This window comes from Nyctereutes procyonoides, unplaced genomic scaffold (assembly GCF_905146905.1).
Source record: "Nyctereutes procyonoides isolate TBG_1078 unplaced genomic scaffold, NYPRO_anot_genome, whole genome shotgun sequence".
In the NCBI taxonomy this organism is placed as follows: domain Eukaryota; kingdom Metazoa; phylum Chordata; class Mammalia; order Carnivora; family Canidae; genus Nyctereutes; species Nyctereutes procyonoides.
This window is the reverse complement of record NW_026575125.1, coordinates 49,737,200-49,755,520: the sequence shown is the minus strand read 5'-3', so window position 1 is coordinate 49,755,520 and position 18,321 is coordinate 49,737,200. Positions and strand designations below refer to the sequence as shown.

Below are 18,321 nucleotides of genomic sequence, written 5' to 3'. Positions count from 1 at the left end.
GTGTGGAACCATCAGAAAGTCTACAATCCCTGATGGAGAAGAATCAGTCCCTGGTAGAGGAGAATGAAAAATTAAGTCGTGGTCTGAGCGAAGCAGCTGGTCAGACAGCCCAGATGTTAGAGAGGATCATTTTGGTGAGGCTCCAAGACTAAGCTACTAGCAATCTGGATGTTTACTAGCTTTAGTCTCTGAAATATTTAACATATTTCTCATTAGGAGAGAAAAGTTACATGTAAAGAAATGGATTAATATCATATCTTCCATGGAGCCCCTCTAAGGTAGACACATTGGCTTATCAAACATACAGAAAAGTTAAAAGAATTGTATATATTCTATAGATCTACTATGAAGAATCCACATGAATCTTATTTTAAAGTAAATTTGTTCTAATATACCAAAGGGGATGCCTGGGTGGCTTGGCGATTGAGCGTCTGCCTTCAGCTCAGGGCATGATCTCGGGGTCCGGGGATCAAGTCCTGCATCAGACTCCCTACAGAGAGCCTGCTTCTCTCTCTGCCAATGTCTCTGCCTCTCTCTCTGTGTCTCTCATGAATAAATAAATAAAATATTTAAAAAATAATTATAAAAATAAAATTCCAGAGAGGACAGAACCAGGTCCTTCTCTCAAAGTCCTACCTAATCTTTATACTTTATACCAAGTAACTGTCCACTCAGTAAGATTTTAGTTCTTCTCTATCTCCCTTCTCCTAATGTTGTCACGTTTCATATTCTGTCCCAACAACTGCCATGATAAGATAGAACAGCTGGGAAATTAATATTAATTCCTTTTACATATGGTTAATTTCCAAATAGTGGATCTCTATATAACTGATTACACCAGTTCTGTAGCCTACTATCTGTCTGAAAGTAACTTGGCACTGTCACTAACATTTTTCTACTAAATACAGCTCAATTTTTAATAGCACAACTATTGCCAAAAGTGAAAATGAGTTTCCACCAAAATGTAATTGAGCATCTGTAATTTATACACCTTCACACATCAGTGTGCTCTCTAGTCAAGGAAGTGTAAGCTGCTTAAAGATTCTTTAAAGGGGGCCAAATCCTATATTCGTTGTCCATTGCTATTGGAAGGGGAACTGGAGGATATTTTTTAAAGATTTTATTTATTTATTCATGAGAGACACACAGAGAGAGAGAGAGAGGCAGAGACACAGGCAGAGGGAGAAGCAGGCTCCATGCAGGGAGCCCGATGTGGGACTTGATCCCAGAACTCCAGGATCACACCCTGAGCTAAAGGCAGGCACTTTTAACTACTGAGCCACCCAGGCATCCCTGGAGGATTTTTCTATATAATTTTCTGCCTCCAGTGCTGCATTCTGTGCCTTTGAAGTAACTATAGAAGCTGTGTTTCACACATATGTGAGTGTGGCTAACTGTAACAGACAGTACCCGTTACTCTAGCCGCATACCCATCTGAACTTTATAAGGTTGCTATATAATGGCTATGTGAAGTTCATTGTCCTGTTAGAATGTCATAACAAGCACGTTTTTGTCCTATATAAGTTGTGCTTCCCAAATCTGTTGTAACATCTAGCACGTTACAAGATACTGTGATTGAGATAAAATTTATCACCCTTCCCAAAATGTAGCTCCCTCTGCCATTTCTTCTCTGCCATATTCTTGTGCCTCACCCTTTTTCTTGCTTTCTCTTACTAAAACCAGCCTACCATATCAGATAGTGTAACTTGAAAAAAAAAAAAAGCTCAGCTCATATTCAGTGTGAAGTCCTTTTATGTTTTCAATGCCCTTATGCTGGGGCTAGGGAATAGTATAGTGTAGGAGGCAGTAAAGTAAGTGGGTTTTGTGCAGACAGCAGGGAGTAGCATGCCAGAAAGTTTTGCTTTTTTCCCTAGTTGCAAAATTCTATATGGAATTAAGGCATCACACTCCACGCCATAGTCTGAGCTTCATGGCAAGCATAAGACCCAGCTGCTTGGATGCTATTTTAAGTAGCTCATGTTGACTAAAGGGCTAATTTCCATGACTCTGTTAAAAAAACAAAAAACATTCTCACTAAATCACCAATGCTCACTAGATCCTCTATTACAGCAAAAGAGGCAACCTTTCTACCTAGGTTTTAATCCATAGGAGTAAGAGAGAGGGCATAATTAGGTGAGGCTTTCAGACATTCCCACTGATGATCTCCTGGGTCTCTGTTGCAGACAGAACAAGCAAATGAAAAGATGAACGCCAAGCTAGAGGAACTCAGGCAACATGCAGCGTAAGTTTTGTATCAAATGTTTGTTAGTGACCTTAGTATATAATCATATATCCTCTGGTCTTTGCAGTATGATTAACCTTTGGGTTAATTAACCTTTGTTTGAATTTTTAGCCTCAAAGTGGATCTTCAAAAGTTAGTGGAAACTTTGGAAGACCAGGAATTAAAAGAAAATGTAGAGATAATTCGTAACCTGCAGCAAGTGATTACCCAGCTATCGGTAAGCCAAGTAGGGGCAGTGTGAATAGACCTACTGCTTTCGTGTTTCTCTTGATGCACATAAACATATCTAACTCTGTGCCTTTTTCCAAAACAACTAGATTGTGAGCTGCTTGAGGACAAAGATCATGGATCATTGGATATGATCTGAATATTGAATTCGTTAAATCAAAACACTCATAGGTTACATATGCAATGGCACATTAATATTTCAGTGCTCTAATCAAACGCTGGATGCAGAAACATAGCAGTATGCAATTGCCTGGTAGCATGGACAGCAGTTGTTGACTTGCTGTCCCATCAGTATAGGCTAACTTAATAAGAGGCCTTACCATACCTCGGTTTTAAATAAGTTGGGTTCTGACAGAGGACTTAGAGCAACCAGGGAATACCATAGCTCTCTTCTCTAACCAGTAATAAATTAGTTTGAATGATCATTCTGTAAATTCCCATTTTTATTTATAGAACTACAATAGTAGTTGTCTGGGGGTGGGGGTTGGGCGGTGGGTATTTCTTGTTTTTCCTAGAAGAAAAATTCTTACAGTCCTACCACCCTAAAAACCTTTTATTTTTGGTGTTCCTTCTCGGCCTATATATATATATATATATATATATATATATATCATTTCCAGCTCTTGGGCAGAGGCTTTAATTTTACTGGAACATTGATTCTCCATCTCAGGTCTTGCCCAGTGTTTTCTAGAGATGTCAAAAGGGTATCACGGAATGATCTGCATTGTATTTTACTCTGAAAGAGTCAATAAAAAAGATACCATACAATATTGTGGGAGGAAGGGTTAGGATGAGTTCCAATAAATTAAATGAGTAAACTCCAAAAAGACTAGAAAGCAGCGTTTTAGAACAAGTAGTACTGTACAAACTGTCATGAGCAGTCTGAGATGACAGTTCATTTATACAACAGACAGACTACAGCAGTTGAGAACCTGGGCTCCAGAGCCAGACGGACCCTGATTTGAAGCCAAATCTGCCCCTCACTGACTGTGTAACCTTGCTAAGTATTGTATTAATGCCAAAAGAAAATAATATAAGTGATGCCATAAGAGGTTAAAGGCACTATTCATTTGAGGCACTCAGGGAGTTCCTGACCTCCAGGTAACTCCCTGAGTCAAAGTAGGATTGGAGTTTTTGTAAGGTGAGAAGGGAGAGGGTGTGTGTCTTGTGGTTTGGCTCAAGGAGCAGTTTTGTTGTTAATTGCTGTGAAACTTTTGGTTGGCCTGTTTCTCCCTCTGCCTGTGTCTCTGCTTCTCTCTCTCTCTCATTCTATGTGACTATCATAAATAAATAAAAATTAAAAAAAAAAAAAGGGATCCCTGGGTGGCGCAGCGGTTTGGCGCCTGCCTTTGGCCCAGGGCGCGATCCTGGAGACCCGGGATCGAATCCCACGTCGGGCTCCCGGTGCATGGAGCCTGTTTCTCCCTCTGCCTGTGTCTCTGCTTCTCTCTCTCTCTCATTCTATGTGACTATCATAAATAAATAAAAATTAAAAAAAAAAAGAAAGAAACTTTTGGTTGGAGGCTATTCCAGTTTTCATGCCTCTCGCTTGAATGGAGAATATTGGTGCAACCCCATTCTACTAAGTGTCCAATTATTTTCAAGAGTTGTTCTTGTAAGCCTTGTAGTTTGTTCGTTGGTTAAGGTTCCCAAGTGGGAGAGGTGGCAAAGAAAGGGGAAAAGAAGTAAGGAAAACTGAGAACTCTCTTTCTGTTTTGATCCTCTTACATTAGCAATATGAGCAAAGGGCGATTAACCACATAGAAACTTCAGGGAGTCAGTACAGAAGAAACTGGGCTCTAAAAAAACGAATAGAAGTTTGTCACACAGACAAAGGGGAAAAAATCTATATAGAGAGAAGGGTATATGCCAAACAAAAAGGGATGAAAGTGGTGTATGATAAGGACTTCATTGTGGCTAAATTTTAGAGTGCATGCCAGAGAATGGCTATCACAAGGTGAAATGTCACTATCTATAATTCCACTTAAATATAGCTGAAACCTCTCATGTATGAAAACCTTGTGTGAGCTGCCTCAGAATTAAGGTAATCCAGGCTGTGGAACCAAAGCTTATGTGATCACAAAAAAGTGATCCAGGACGCCATCATCACTCATGGTCCCCACACTGATCTTAGAGGATGTCACACCACCTCATTTCTGGGGCTTTGAGTCACATGGGAAAGATGAAGGAAACTCATGGATACAAGCTAATAACATAAGAGAAGGCATGTCCACGGTGAGGATCTGGTGATATGATTAGTGCCTGGCATGCCTCCAAAGGAAGTTGCTTAGTGGTTGGTGGCTGACTCAGAGGAACTCTATAGAATCGCTGTATCTGCCACTAAAATTCACTTGACACGTGAAGCAAGAAGTTACTAAAGATTGCCACAAGCTGATAAAGCCCCTGGCTTCCCTCTACTGTCACAGTTAGGCAGAGTAAACCCCTTTACCTAAGGCTCCTGCTGGACTCTTGAATCAGAGCTCTCCGTGTCTATTGTTCAGAGACCCTCCCAGGCACATATTTTTTGGAAATACACAACATTGTGTCCTGTGGCTTTTATTAAAACTCATTACAGTGAAAGCAAAATGTTTCAAATGTAAGTGCTTGTCCCCTTCGTTCTAAATTAGAACTATTTTTATTTTAAGTGACAGATGAACGCCCTCTTTTCAGTTATGAAGGCAACCATTGTTCCTGAATCTTCCTCCTGGGGCTCTAAGCATGAAACTGTACCATTTCTTCCTTTAAAACACAATTCAAACAAACCTCCTTGCTGCAATCACCTGTGAGGAAATTCATGCAGTCCTTTCAGTTCCCACAAAATCAAATTTTGTTGTCATTGTTTTTACCCTGTCTGCTATGACCAGCATGAAAGGCGTTTTTCATGCCCAGTAATGGTATTGCCTATAGCCTCCAAGCACATACTTCATATGGGAGGGTATTGCTGGTTAATGTAGCTCAGTGTACCCTAGTCTTGTTCTCCTGACCATCAACTTCAGAACATGTCACCAAAGCTTAAACTTTTGCATTCTAAAATTTGGGGGGGCCACAGACTGGAAGGTAAACTCACAGTAGTAACATGTCTTCCTCAAAGATTTAACCCATCTACTTTGATCTTGGCCCTCTGGAAAGTACTAGAAAAAGTCTCCAAAAGCCAGTGTTAACAGGATAGGTCTGTAAGTAGTCCATTTACTGAAACTTAAAATACGGAAGGGAAGAAAGGGTAACCATTAACCTATCATATATCAAAGTGCTCTGTTTCTCAAGAAGGATTTCATGTCTGGCCCTTGGAGAATCACTGGTATTGTAAATCATGATGAGAAAGGATGTGGGAACACTTGAGAAGGGATGTGGGAACACTAGAGCTTCCTTTGCATTTTCTCTGAGTCTCACAGATTGGGAATTTCTGGGAAGGGGAAGTACTTTACAAATAGCACCTTACTAAGGGCCTCTTTGCTCCTTGTCTTGAAGTTACTGAGGTTCAAGTCTCAACAACTATGTAATGTTTCACTGGGCTGATGCAGAGATTGACTTGCTAACCCTAAATTCTTTCCTTGCTACTGAGCCAATAGCTCTTTCATCTATGACCACTTTAATTGTGTGACTTCCTGGAAATAATCCTTTCTTCCCAGGGCTTGCAGAATCGCTTAAACAGAAGTGGTAATCCATATGTTGCAATGCCAAATAAAGCCTAAATTCCAGTGGAGAGAACCAAGCTTGTTCATATGATTGCCTATAAACAAGTTAGTCCTCACAAGTGGTTTTAGGGTTCCCTTTTAGGTGGTTGTTAACCTTTCCCTTCAAGTAACTGCTACCTGCAATAACTGCAGGAATAGCTGCAGGTGTTTGGTTGGTTCTTGTGTATATGAGGGAGAGAAACTGCAGGATATTTGTATGACTTCATGAGCACATTTATCTGGGGTGTCTACCTGTGGAATTTATTTCCTCATAGAGTAGGCTTTTGCTTCCTTGCCTGTAAAATAAAATACAAAATAACCTTTCATTCTATTCACTTTTCTACTGCATTGCCTTTATTTCCTATGTCTGTTTTCAGGGTGGTATGTCCATGAGAACTGGCTAGACCTGTACATTATTAGAGGTAGACTTAGTGGTAAAAATGTAGAGTCTATAAGATGGATTAAACTTTAGCCTATGAGAATGGCTAATATTTCACTCTGGCCCACTTATTCCTGACAGAGCAGGAAAGTTACAATAAATATGTCAATCACCACATGACCCCTCCCCCCCTTTTTTACAAAGACTTACAGGATCAACCTTATAACAAGGATAGACTTTTAGGAGGTGGGAAATGGGAATGTGTGGTTTTTGGTGTTTGTGTACCACAGAATGGGTCTAGCACCTAAGTAGTCTCTATATATACTTGAAAAAAATTGAATAACCAGTATAAAATCCACTAGTAATCTTCACTTCAGAGTCTTTTCCTAAACTGAAACTCATTTGTCATTGTAGGATGAAACTGTTGCTTGCATGGCTGCAGCCATTGATACTGCAGTGGAACCAGAAGCTGTAAGTAATTGGCTTTGTGTAGAGCTAGGAGCTTTAACTGTGCCATTTCCTGTAATTTATTACTCAGCTGAGGAAGAGAATCCCTGATTGCTACCATCCTCCATAGAATACCTTGGAAATCCAGAAATCTTGAGTGTAAATAACAGCTTTGTAAAATCCCTAAATTGGATAGGCTCCATCTTTAATAGTATAACTGGTAATGGATGGCAGAGCATCTCAGGGATGTCATTTTTCTTCTTTGCAACCTGGCTTACTGATTCCTTGTTAGATGCTACTATTCTGTGTCAGCTGTCTAGCAAGTTAGAATGAGGAAGGGAACAAATTAGGAAATTATGGCAAAGTCAAAAAAGACACAGAAGAGATTTTTTTTTTCTCATCATACTTTTTCTATGGATGAGATGGTTAGGGGCTAAAAGAACCAAGGAGAATATCTGGAGTGTTCAAGTTGCAAGAATAGACAAAATGTATTAGATGTTGGCTAAAGGTTATGAGTAAAGTCAAAACGAAAGGCTAGACAATGGTTTGCTTGAGATATCTTTTCCCCTCAAAACAAACGTGTATCAGTATTTTTCATATTCTGAAAGAAGAAAGATAGGAGATAAATGAGGTGCCAGAGGTCAGCTCTATGAGAATAAATGAAGCCTTGTCACCATTTCCACCATTCCTAAAGTGCCATTTCCAGAACTCTTTCTCCTGTAATGACCCCTTAGAATGAGGTAAAAGTAAGAAATGTTAGATCAATAAAGGAAAGAGCAAGAAACTTAGTTTACTCTAGAAGAGTCAGTTAAAGAATATAAGAAATAGGTGCTGTAAGAGCAGGGAAATAGGCTAGGATCGATTCATTTCCTATGTTTAATGCAAATGTATGAGAAGCCATTATTTTTAAAAGAATAGAGGTACTAGTTGGGATCCCTGGGTGGCGCAGCGGTTTGGCGCCTGCCTTTGGCCCGGGGCGCGATCCTGGAGACCCGGGATCGAATCCCACGTCGGGCTCCTGGTGCATGGAGCCTGCTTCTCTCTCTGCCTGTGTCTCTGCCTCTCTCTCTCTCTCTCTGTGACTATCATAAATAAATAAATAAAAATTTAAAAAAAAGAATAGAGGTACTAGCAATGGAGAAGTAGCTGTGAGACCCGATGAAGCAGGACCTAAGGAGCTCCAATTGCTTGTTTCTCTTAAATATCATTATCTTGGTCTTTTCCAGCAAGTAGAAACCAGTCCAGAGACCAGTAGGTCTTCTGATGCTTTCACTACTCAGCATGCTCTACGTCAAGCTCAGATGTCTAAGGAGCTGGTTGAGTTGAATAAAGCCCTTGCACTGAAAGAGGCACTAGCCAGAAAGATGACTCAGAACGACAGCCAACTACAGCCCATTCATTTCCAGTACCAGGTAAAATATTAACTAGAGCAGCATTTGTTCATGTCTACTATCTCTTTTTTAATGGTATAGGAAAAAAACAGGCACACTGTTTTTCATGATGATGAGACAACATAATGTGCATAGTACCCCTGGAGTTGCACTGTTGATTTCAAAAAAGTGATACATTCAGGATAAGGAATGTATAATTTTGTTTCATTTGATCTAATACCTTAACTTATGCAATAGGTATTTAATAAATAGTTTGATAGTGTTATAATAAATGTGGTCCCTACCTGGGGAGAAATTTCGTTCTGATAGCTATACTGAGAAAGATTTCTTAGTAGATGTCTTGGTTACAGTGTGAATTAGGGAGAGACTCAGAATGGATACCACTTGACATGGCAAATGACTGAACTTTTTTTTAGTCTGGATCTCTGGGTCCGGAAATAGAGCCCTTTGTCTAGCTCCCGCTCAGCACAGAGTCTGCTGGAGATTTTCTCTCCCTCTGCCTCTGCCATGCACCCCTCCTCCCCCGTGCACACACACACACACATCCCCACACATGCACATGCATGCATGTGCTCTCTCTCTCTCTTAGATAGATAGATAGATAGATAGATAGATAGATAGATAGATAGATAGATAATCTAACTTTGAAGAAATAGAGTTACCATATAATTCAGTAATTCCACTACTGGGTATTTACCCAAAGGATACAAGAACACTAATTTGAAACAATATATGTGCCTCTATGTTTATTGCAGCATTATTTATAATAGCCAAATTATGGAAGCAGCTCAAGTGTCTATCAGTGGATGAACAGATAAAGAAGATGTGGTAATATACACAATGGAATATTACTCAGACATAGAAAGGAATAAAATCTTGCCATTTGCAACAAATGGATGAGTCTAGAGAATATAATGCTAAGTGAAATAAGCCAGTCAGAGAAAGACAAATACCATAGGATTTCACTCATATGTGGAATTTAAGAATCAAAACAACTAAAAAAAGAGACAAACGAAAACACAGACTCTTAAATATAAAGAACAAACTGGTAGTTGCCAGAGGGGAAGTCGATGGCGGAATGGATGAAACAGGTGAAGGAAATCAAGAATACAAAAAAAAGAATAGTTGGGTTACTATTACATTTTAGAATAGCTCAGGATTCAATTAAAACCACGGTAATTTTGTGCTGTAATATCTTCTGTGAGTAGCTTCCTTTACTTCCAGTTAGTCTCAAGAAATTCTGATTAAATGGTTAGGTAGTACCTCTTAAGAATATGAGGCAGTTCTAGAGATAGAGAGTGATAATGGTTATACAATGTAAACATACTTAATGTTCACTTATTATGATTAAAATGGTAACCTTTGTATAAAAAATAATAATAAATTAGTACACTTGTGAAAAAATTTTAAATATTATCAATTGACTTCCCACTATGGGAAATGGGAATGTAGCTCTCTTGCACAACCACCCATGTGCACCACCTCACCTCTTATCTTTCAAAATGATAATTTTGATGAAATGAATAGTGTTTAAATTTTTGTGACTATGTAAGTAGATTTTACAGCTGAGCCACATAGTATAATACAATTCTACTTCCTTTCTTGTTTGGCGTTTTGTATTCCCTAGAGTTAATAATCTCATTTTTTCATTTTCTTATTTTTCTATATACCTGTCAATAATTTATCTCCAGACTTATTCACAGACTTATAAAACTCCTCCTAATATGGTCAGACATACCAAGTAGTTTATCATTCCATTTCTTTCTTAAAGATAACCCTCCCAGAATCTTCTGTCCTGGTTGGCTTTCTGTAAGCCTGCTGCCCAGCCAGCAACCTGAACCATCATCTTGGGTCCTGGGAATCTGCTTCACTTCTCATCTCTATGTTGAAACAGAGTGTGTATCTTCCTCCTTCTTGGGATACCCCTTTGTGTTGATGGAGTACAACCCCAGTAACTTTCTGAGACAGTGGACATGAAAGAAAAATGTTTTCAAACATTGCATTCCTGAAAATGGCTGGTGGTAGTGGTTGTTGTTAGACTTGTTAATTTGCCTGGGTTTAGGCACTACAATGGAAGTGATTTTTCTTTAGAAATGTGAAGGCTTTGGGACACCTGAGTGGCTCAGCGGTTGAGCACCTGCCTTTGGCTGAGGACATGATCCTGGAAACCCAGGATCGAGTCACACATTGGGCTCCCTGCATGGAGCCTGCTTCTCCCTCTGCCTGTGTCTCTGCCCCACCCCCTTCTGTCTCTCATGAATAAATAAATAAATAATCTTTTTTTAAAAAGAAAGAAATGTGAAGGCTTTACGTCATTGTTTTCTCTTTCCAGTATTACTGTTGAGAAGTCCATTATAATGCCCAATTCTTTTAATTTCATCTGTATACCACCACCGCCACTTTCAGGACTTTTCTTTGTTCCCAAGTGTGATTAAATTTCACAATGATGTGCCTTGATCTTGGCCTTTTTTTATTTATTGTACTTGGTGGGTCCTTTCAATCTAGAAATTTGTGTTCTTAATGGGAAGGTTTTCTTATATTATTTCTTTAATGCCCCCTCTCTATTTTTTCCATTTCTCTTTTCTCGCACTCCTCTTAAGTTATTGAGATGTCTTAGACTTAGTTTCTGCTTTTCTTATTTCCTCCCTCCTATTTTTTTTATCTTGCTATTCCACTCTCTGGGTGATTTCCCTCCACTTCCTGGTAAATTTTTTCTACTTGCCTATTAATTTCTAAGATGTGTTTGATCCTTTAATTTTTTATAGCCTTCTATTTTTTTTTCATTGATGCAGTGTTCATCTCTAATAGAAATTAAATTTTGTTGAGGTTTTCTTTTTCTTCCTGCCTTGCCTCTGTCTCCTCCAAATTTAGTAGGTTTGTTTTGGTTCTTCTTTCATAGAAGAAACTTTCCTCAAATTTCCAGTGATCTTTGGCTCTCCTTTCATATTTAACAGTAAGGCACTAAAAGCCAATAGGAAGTTCTGTACATAGGTTTATCTTGGGCTGGTCAGTTTCCAGTAAAAAAAAAAAAAACTTTCATTCTCCTGCCTGGAATTGTGATGGTATGCCCTATTTCTGGCAACCTAGAGAAAATAAGAGATTTGGAGGAGTCTACCCAGTCATATATAGACTTTTATTTAATCTCCTGTCAGCAGTATGGTACCTTATCCCCACCTTTTGTCGTGTCTGCTGTCTGTGAGCCCAGCCTCTGAGATTCAGCCTTTCCGTGGATGAAACTTCTCCTCTCTGTTCCTCTCTGTGGGCTTATGGTTTATATTGCCTTGTTCTTGGCCTTTGTTCTATAGGAGTCATATTTCAGCTTTTTCCACTCTACTAAGTCAGTGACTATATACTCAACTATTTTCTTCTTCTAAAGTTTGTTTATATCTTTTGGTGGCTCTCTTCATCCTTGTTAATTTATACCCTTTTGGGCGGTCATTTTAGTGGGCTATCAGGAGGGAGCAAGTTAAATATGTAGCTCAATCTTCCATGTTAACGGCACATAAAAATGCAGCCTTTTTTTAGGTTGAATGTATTTTGACCTTTCCAGGGTAAACAAAAGATTAACAGGCTGAGAAACTATTCCTCTCTTGTACCCTTCCCTGGAAATATGAGGATATATGTTCCCCCAGTGTACTTCTAACCCTAGGAGGAGGTGCTAAGAATGAGTTAGAGCTAGAGCTGTAAGATATCTTGTCCTTTTTTCCCTTGGAATCAAATAAGCTGGTGCTCCCAAACCTTAAAGTTAAGAGGGGACAAATTCTTGTTGTAAATAGTACCTATTCATCACATGTAAATCACTGTCTCTTTCTAAGAAATAAAGGTAGTTTCTGGTTCTAAATTTTTTTATAAAAATAAATAAATAAATAAATAAATAAATAAATAAATAAATAAATAAATAAATATTTTTTATTGCTGAAGAATTGCTGTAGAAAAATTTGAGGAGGTATAGGTTCTGATTAATGAAGATTGCCACAAGTTATAGTAACCCAGGACTCAACTCAGTGAGATAGTTTTGACTAAATATGGCCTATATATTGAAAAGATACTATTATTCACCCATCCAATCGGTAAATATTTTGAAGTGTAGTAATATCAAATGTTGGTAAGGGTGCAGGGACACAAGTAATTTCCTAGCAAGATTGTAAATTGGAATAGCCACTTTTAGAGGAAAATATAGCAGCAGTATATATTAAAATTAAAAGTGTGTACCCCCATGACTCTAATTCCACTTGTTCTTACCCTAGAAAAACTTTGCACATGTGCACAGAAGGCACGCACAAGAATATTTCATGTTGGCAAAAACATGAGTTAGATCTATATGCAATGATATAAATAAATCTCTAAGACTGAAAAAAGCAAGTTATAGAATAATATATACATATAGTGTGATTCTACTTATCTTTAACACATTTCAGTAAGTATACACACAAATATGCACATGTGTATATATATTATTTTTGTATCTATTTATGTAAATTTGCCTAGATATTTGCCACAATATATTTATGTATTTACTAATTATGTATATTTTTAAAGTATTTACATATATATATATAAAAGACTAGAATATGTAAATGTCCAGATATATAATGTGTAAATGTCTAAAAAGTGTCTGATAGATCTGGACCAGGCTGATAACAGTGGTTACTGGATAGGGGACTGGGATTTTGGAAGAGTAAGGCAGTAGAGAGAATTTGCCCTTTATAAGTATTATCTGGCTTTTTACCTCAGTGTTTTCATGTGTTACTTCCCTAATATAATCATGTACACGTTATTGCTGGTTTAAATATGCAGGGTAACTATAAAGCAATGAGACTGATTTTCATTGGATACTAGAATGACTCAGTAGATTTTGTGGAAAAGAGCTCTTGCCTGCTTAGAAAGCTCTGATACAGCCCCATCTGACCTGCCTCTTTGTGTCATTTCAATACTGGTCTAAGGCCTGCGCATAATCTTGGCTACGAACCACTCATTTAGGCAGTTTCCTTTAATTTTTTGGTTATGAGAACAGGAAGGAATCTATTGGGTTTTCCTAATCGTGGAAACTACTAAAATTCAGTTTCTGGAATTCATTTCCTAAATGCATGCAGTGCTACAGTTGGTATTGAATATATATTGAAAGTTCTGAATAGAAGAATGTTTGTGCAGCCCTTTACTATTTACAAAATATCGTTTATCTTATTTGATCTTCCCAACAAGCCTGTGAGGTAAGTGGTACTGTTAATAGTTTACATAGATAGGGAAACTCTCAGGGGTCCCAAAGACCACCCCCAGCATTTGACAATTTGCCAGGATAACTCAAAGGACTCAGCATATAGTCATACAGCTATGAGTTACTACAGTGGAAGGATACAAAACAAAATTAGCAAAGGGAAGAGGCACCTGGGGCAAAGTCTGAAGGAAACCAGATGCAAGCTTCTTTTTCCAGTGGAGTAACATAATATGTATTTAATTCCTCTAGCAACAGGTTGTGACAACATGTGTGAAATGTTATCTATCAGGGAAGTTCCCTAGAGTCTAGTAGGAGTCCAGGGATTTTTTTAAGGTCTTATTTTAATTCCAGTTAGTTAACATACAGTATTGTAATTAGTTTCAGATGTATAGTACAATTCCATACATCACCCGGTGCTCATCAGGACAGGTGCCCTCCTTAATCAACATCACCCATTTCATTTTTTTTTTTATTATCCATCACCCATTTCATGCATCCTCCCACCCACCTCCCCTCTGGTAACCATCAGTTTATTCTCTATGGTTAAGAACATGTTTCTTGACATAATGAGACATAATGACATAATCTTATCAAAAGGATGGGAACCCTACCAAAACCCAAGTTCACACACCTGAGCCGAAGGCCAGTCTTACAAGCAGCTCTTTTTAAAAACAGCAATCTCAGGCCTGCTATATTAACTCTTTTCTGCATAGAAACTAAGGCTAAACAGAGATGAAATGACTTCCCTTAAGATATTTAGATATTAAGTGCTAGACTCAAGGTTCAAACCCAGGCTTTTGGATTCCAAATTTATACTTTTCCCACTACAGAACTTTTAATCTCCTTAAATCAAGTACAGATGTTTTTAGTGTGTGATTGAAGTGGTAAAATTGAATACATAGTTCCTTTAAGATGTGGAATGTTGAAGTGATTGACTTTAAGTGATTTTCTTCTTGTGCTTTTTAATGCTTTCTCTCTGACCTATAACATTTCTAGGATAACATAAAAAATCTAGAATTGGAAGTCATCAATCTGCAAAAGGAAAAAGAAGAATTGGTTTTTGAACTTCAGACAACGAAGAAGGATGTCAACCAAGCCAAGTGAGAATACATCCAATAAGTATTATTTCAAGTCCCTACTATGTGTGAGGAGTTATAGAGGAAATAAGTAAGAGAACCATTTCCTGTCCCCACAGGATTTATACTTAGTTGTGGAGAGGAGATCTAAACAAAAGAAAAGAAATTGAGATTTTAAACAATACCTCATGATGAGTAAAAGAATGCCATAACAGGGATCCCTGGGTGGCGCAGCGGTTTGGCGCCTGCCTTTGGCCCAGGGCGTGATCCTGGAGACCTGGGATTGAATCCCACGTCGGGCTCCCGGTGCATGGAGCCTGCTTCTCCCTCTGCCTGTGTCTCTGCCTCTCTCTCTCTCTCTCTCTCTGTGACCATCATAAATAAATAAAAATTTAAAAAAAAGAATGCCATAACAGCATATGATTAGTAGCTAGATAAATTTCCTAGGAAGTAATAGCTTTAAGAATTCAGAGTCAGGAGATAATAGTTTAGGCTGGCATGATCAAGAAAGGCTTTATAAGCAGTTAGATTTTGAGCTGGATTTTGAAAGATTATAAAACCTACCAGACAGCTACAGTTTCTTTGTTCCTATACTGATGGCAGATTAGCTTGTGAATAGAGTTAATGTCCAGGCTAGTAAATGAAAAACCAATCTAGCCATCCCTTAGTCAGTTAAGAGTAAAACCAAGACTGGGTGACTCAGTCGGTTCTGTGTCCGACTCTTGATGTCAGCTCAGGTCCTGATCTTGGGGACATGAGTTCAGGCCCCACTTTGGGCTCTACACTGGGCATGGAGCCCACTTTTTAAAAAAGAATAAAACCAAGACAGATAACCAGAATATCCTACTCTTCCTCAGACCTCTTCCTTATTGACTACTCTACCTTCTCTTTACTCAGTGATTCTATTATACCTCTGTTGAGTCTAAAGTTCATGTTCTTTATTAAATGTTATGCTGAATGTTCGCTTTCTGTCTCAGACTAGTGTAATAATCATCAGAATTATTTCTTTACAGCTAAACTAAAGTGAAATATCTTCAAAGAACCATCCTTTTAACATAGTGGTGGGGAGTGATGTCATTTGAGTCGAATGCATTGTTAGAAACTCAAAAAAAATTTGTTGTTTACTCTTTATATTTAGCACCCATTATTGAGACAATTTTGGTTGTTTGGGTGGTTATTCTTTATTTAAAGATGACTATGTGACTGATCACCTATGATATATATATATAATATATATATTATATATATATCTCCCTGTGAACCTGGGAGTCTAACACTATGTCTTTTGAAGTCAAGTTTTGCTGCTGCTAGTCTTCATTCCTATAGCATCTATTTTTAGGTTGAGTGAGCGCCGCCGTAAACGTCTCCAGGAGCTAGAGGGTCAGATGGCTGATCTGAAGAAGAAGCTGAATGAACAGTCCAAACTTCTGAAGCTGAAGGAGTCCACAGAGCATACCGTTTCCAAATTGAACCAGGAAATACGGGTAATAAGCTCTCATCCTTGGGTTTATTTCATTAAAACTTACAAACATAGGTGTTCCATTTAGAATTATACTACAGAGGTGTTGTCAGATGAGAAAGTAGCAGGCAGGACCATCATTTCAAATGTGTGACTCTCCACAAATGTCCCTTTTATGGGACATTGTCCTGGTAGTCATCTAGAATCTGAATAACAAAACCTGGCTTTAACATTCAGAGTTTAATGTTAAAGTCTCTGAAACCAAAGGAGAAAGATACCTTAATATTTTGTCGTGATATCCTGACCACCTTCCGTGATTATGCTGAATAATTCTGTAAAGTAGTTACAAAGTGATGAAACCTGGAAATTATTTTCAGTTATTGAACGTTCGACTTCTGACATCTAGAAAGTGGAGTCACAAGCCACTTATACCGAAACCTTTAGAATACAATGGTTGCTAGGTGGATTTGTCCTTGAGGCTTAGTAGATATTTCCTTGAAATTTCATTTATATACAAAGAATTTAGGGCTGGATTTAGCTGTTGGTACATTTTTTAAAGTTTCTTCAGCATGTTCATTTAGTCTATACTTGGAAACCTTGTGCAAGCATAGCAAGGGGTATTGCAAACCTAATCAGAAAATCTGTTGGCAGCCTTCTCAGTTTAGCTCTGGATTTTCTCTCTTAATAGTTAGTCTATCCATCTGCATATCAGCCTAGAATAAGTGTAGATGACTAATACTTATACTGGGTTTTGTTTTTACAGGTGATGAAAAGCCAGCGGGTACAGTTAATGCGTCAGATGAAAGAGGACGCTGAGAAGTTTAGACAGTGGAAACAACAAAAAGACAAAGAAGTTATCCAGTTAAAAGAAAGGGTAAGTAACTATAACCTTCCAAAGGCCTACCTAATAAACCCTTCTCTGGGCTGACTAACATTGAAACTTTTCTTCAAAGAGCTGGTTATCTCCAAAAATGTGACACATTCATAAATTTTAACAAGTATTTCTTAAACGTCCACTATATTTAAGGTACTATGCACTAGATACCATGGAAAAGAGAAAGATGAGTAGTATATGAGCTCTACCCTTGAAGAATGTCTTATCTAGAGGGGAAGGTGAGACATAAGCACGGTTTTCTTTAATTCAAGGAATAAAGAGATCTGTACTTTATGAATGGCCTAAAATACCAATGTAATTAAGAAAAGAAAGCATATTTCCAATTAGAGTGAAAAGATGACAGCTGAACAGGCCTTGAATGATAGGGAGGATTTTGATAGAGACAAGTGCAAGGCATTCTAGATAGATGGAACAGCAGGAGCAAAGACACAGGTGACAACTTTGTAAGCTATTCAAGGAAAGATGAATGGTCCTAGTGAGATGAAGGATGGTAGGAGATTCCATCAGAAAAACAATGAAGCTGGATTGTTAAAGATTTCAGAAATTTGAACTTTATTTTGTTAGCAATGTAAAGATTTTTAAGGTTTTTGAGAAACAAAGTGGTATCAGCCAAGTACTGCTTTAGAAAGATACATCTGAGAGTAATGTGTTTAACAAACTGAAGTACTGAGAAACTAGAGGCCAGAACAGAATTTTTTTAAAGATTTTATTTATTTATTAATGAGAGACACACATACACGCACACACACACACACACACACACAGAGACAGAGACACAGGCAGAGGGAGAAGCAGGCTCCATGCAGGGAGCCTGATGTGGGACTCAATCCTGGACTCCAGGATCACACCCTGGGCCGAAGGCAGACGTTAAACCTCTGAGCTACCCAAGGATCCCCCCAGAACAGAAGTTAAGAACATGTTACATCATCCAGAAAGATAGTAAGGGCTTGAATTAGAGTAGTAACAGTATTCTTAGAAAGGACATTGATACAGGGAAATTTTTAGAATTGGCCAGAATGTGATACATTGGGTCAAGAAATAAGGAGAAGCACTTTGCAAATGGTTGCATGAGGAGCTTTGTGAACACTCTTTTCCACAAAAGAAATGTAAGTAGTGAAATTTATAAAAACAGCCATTGAAAGTCTCTATATGTCCTGAGGGCATATAGCAAAGAAACTGTATTCAAGAAATCTAGATCTCAGTAAGAAGCAAGAGTCTGTGGCACTTGAGCCACAATCAGCTCACTCCCCTCATTCCTCAACTTCCAGTCTGTGGCTATGGTTTCTTCTGTTTCATCCCCCACAGCTTCATGTTG

The 18,321-nt window shown here is 38.3% G+C and overlaps 1 protein-coding gene across 2 annotated transcripts in view; it reads left to right on the top strand.

The window, feature by feature from the left end:
- KIF4A (kinesin family member 4A) overlaps window positions 1–18,321 on the top strand; it is a 119,178-nt gene that overhangs the window by 56,857 nt on the left and 44,000 nt on the right. For both annotated transcript variants that reach the window (XM_055338926.1, XM_055338927.1), the window contains exons 11-18: window positions 2–134; window positions 2,184–2,242; window positions 2,354–2,459; window positions 6,938–6,994; window positions 8,197–8,382; window positions 14,573–14,676; window positions 15,992–16,136; window positions 16,875–16,985. In XM_055338926.1, coding sequence (XP_055194901.1) covers window positions 2–134; window positions 2,184–2,242; window positions 2,354–2,459; window positions 6,938–6,994; window positions 8,197–8,382; window positions 14,573–14,676; window positions 15,992–16,136; window positions 16,875–16,985 — 901 coding nt within the window. The remainder of the gene's footprint in view (window position 1; window positions 135–2,183; window positions 2,243–2,353; window positions 2,460–6,937; window positions 6,995–8,196; window positions 8,383–14,572; window positions 14,677–15,991; window positions 16,137–16,874; window positions 16,986–18,321) is intronic.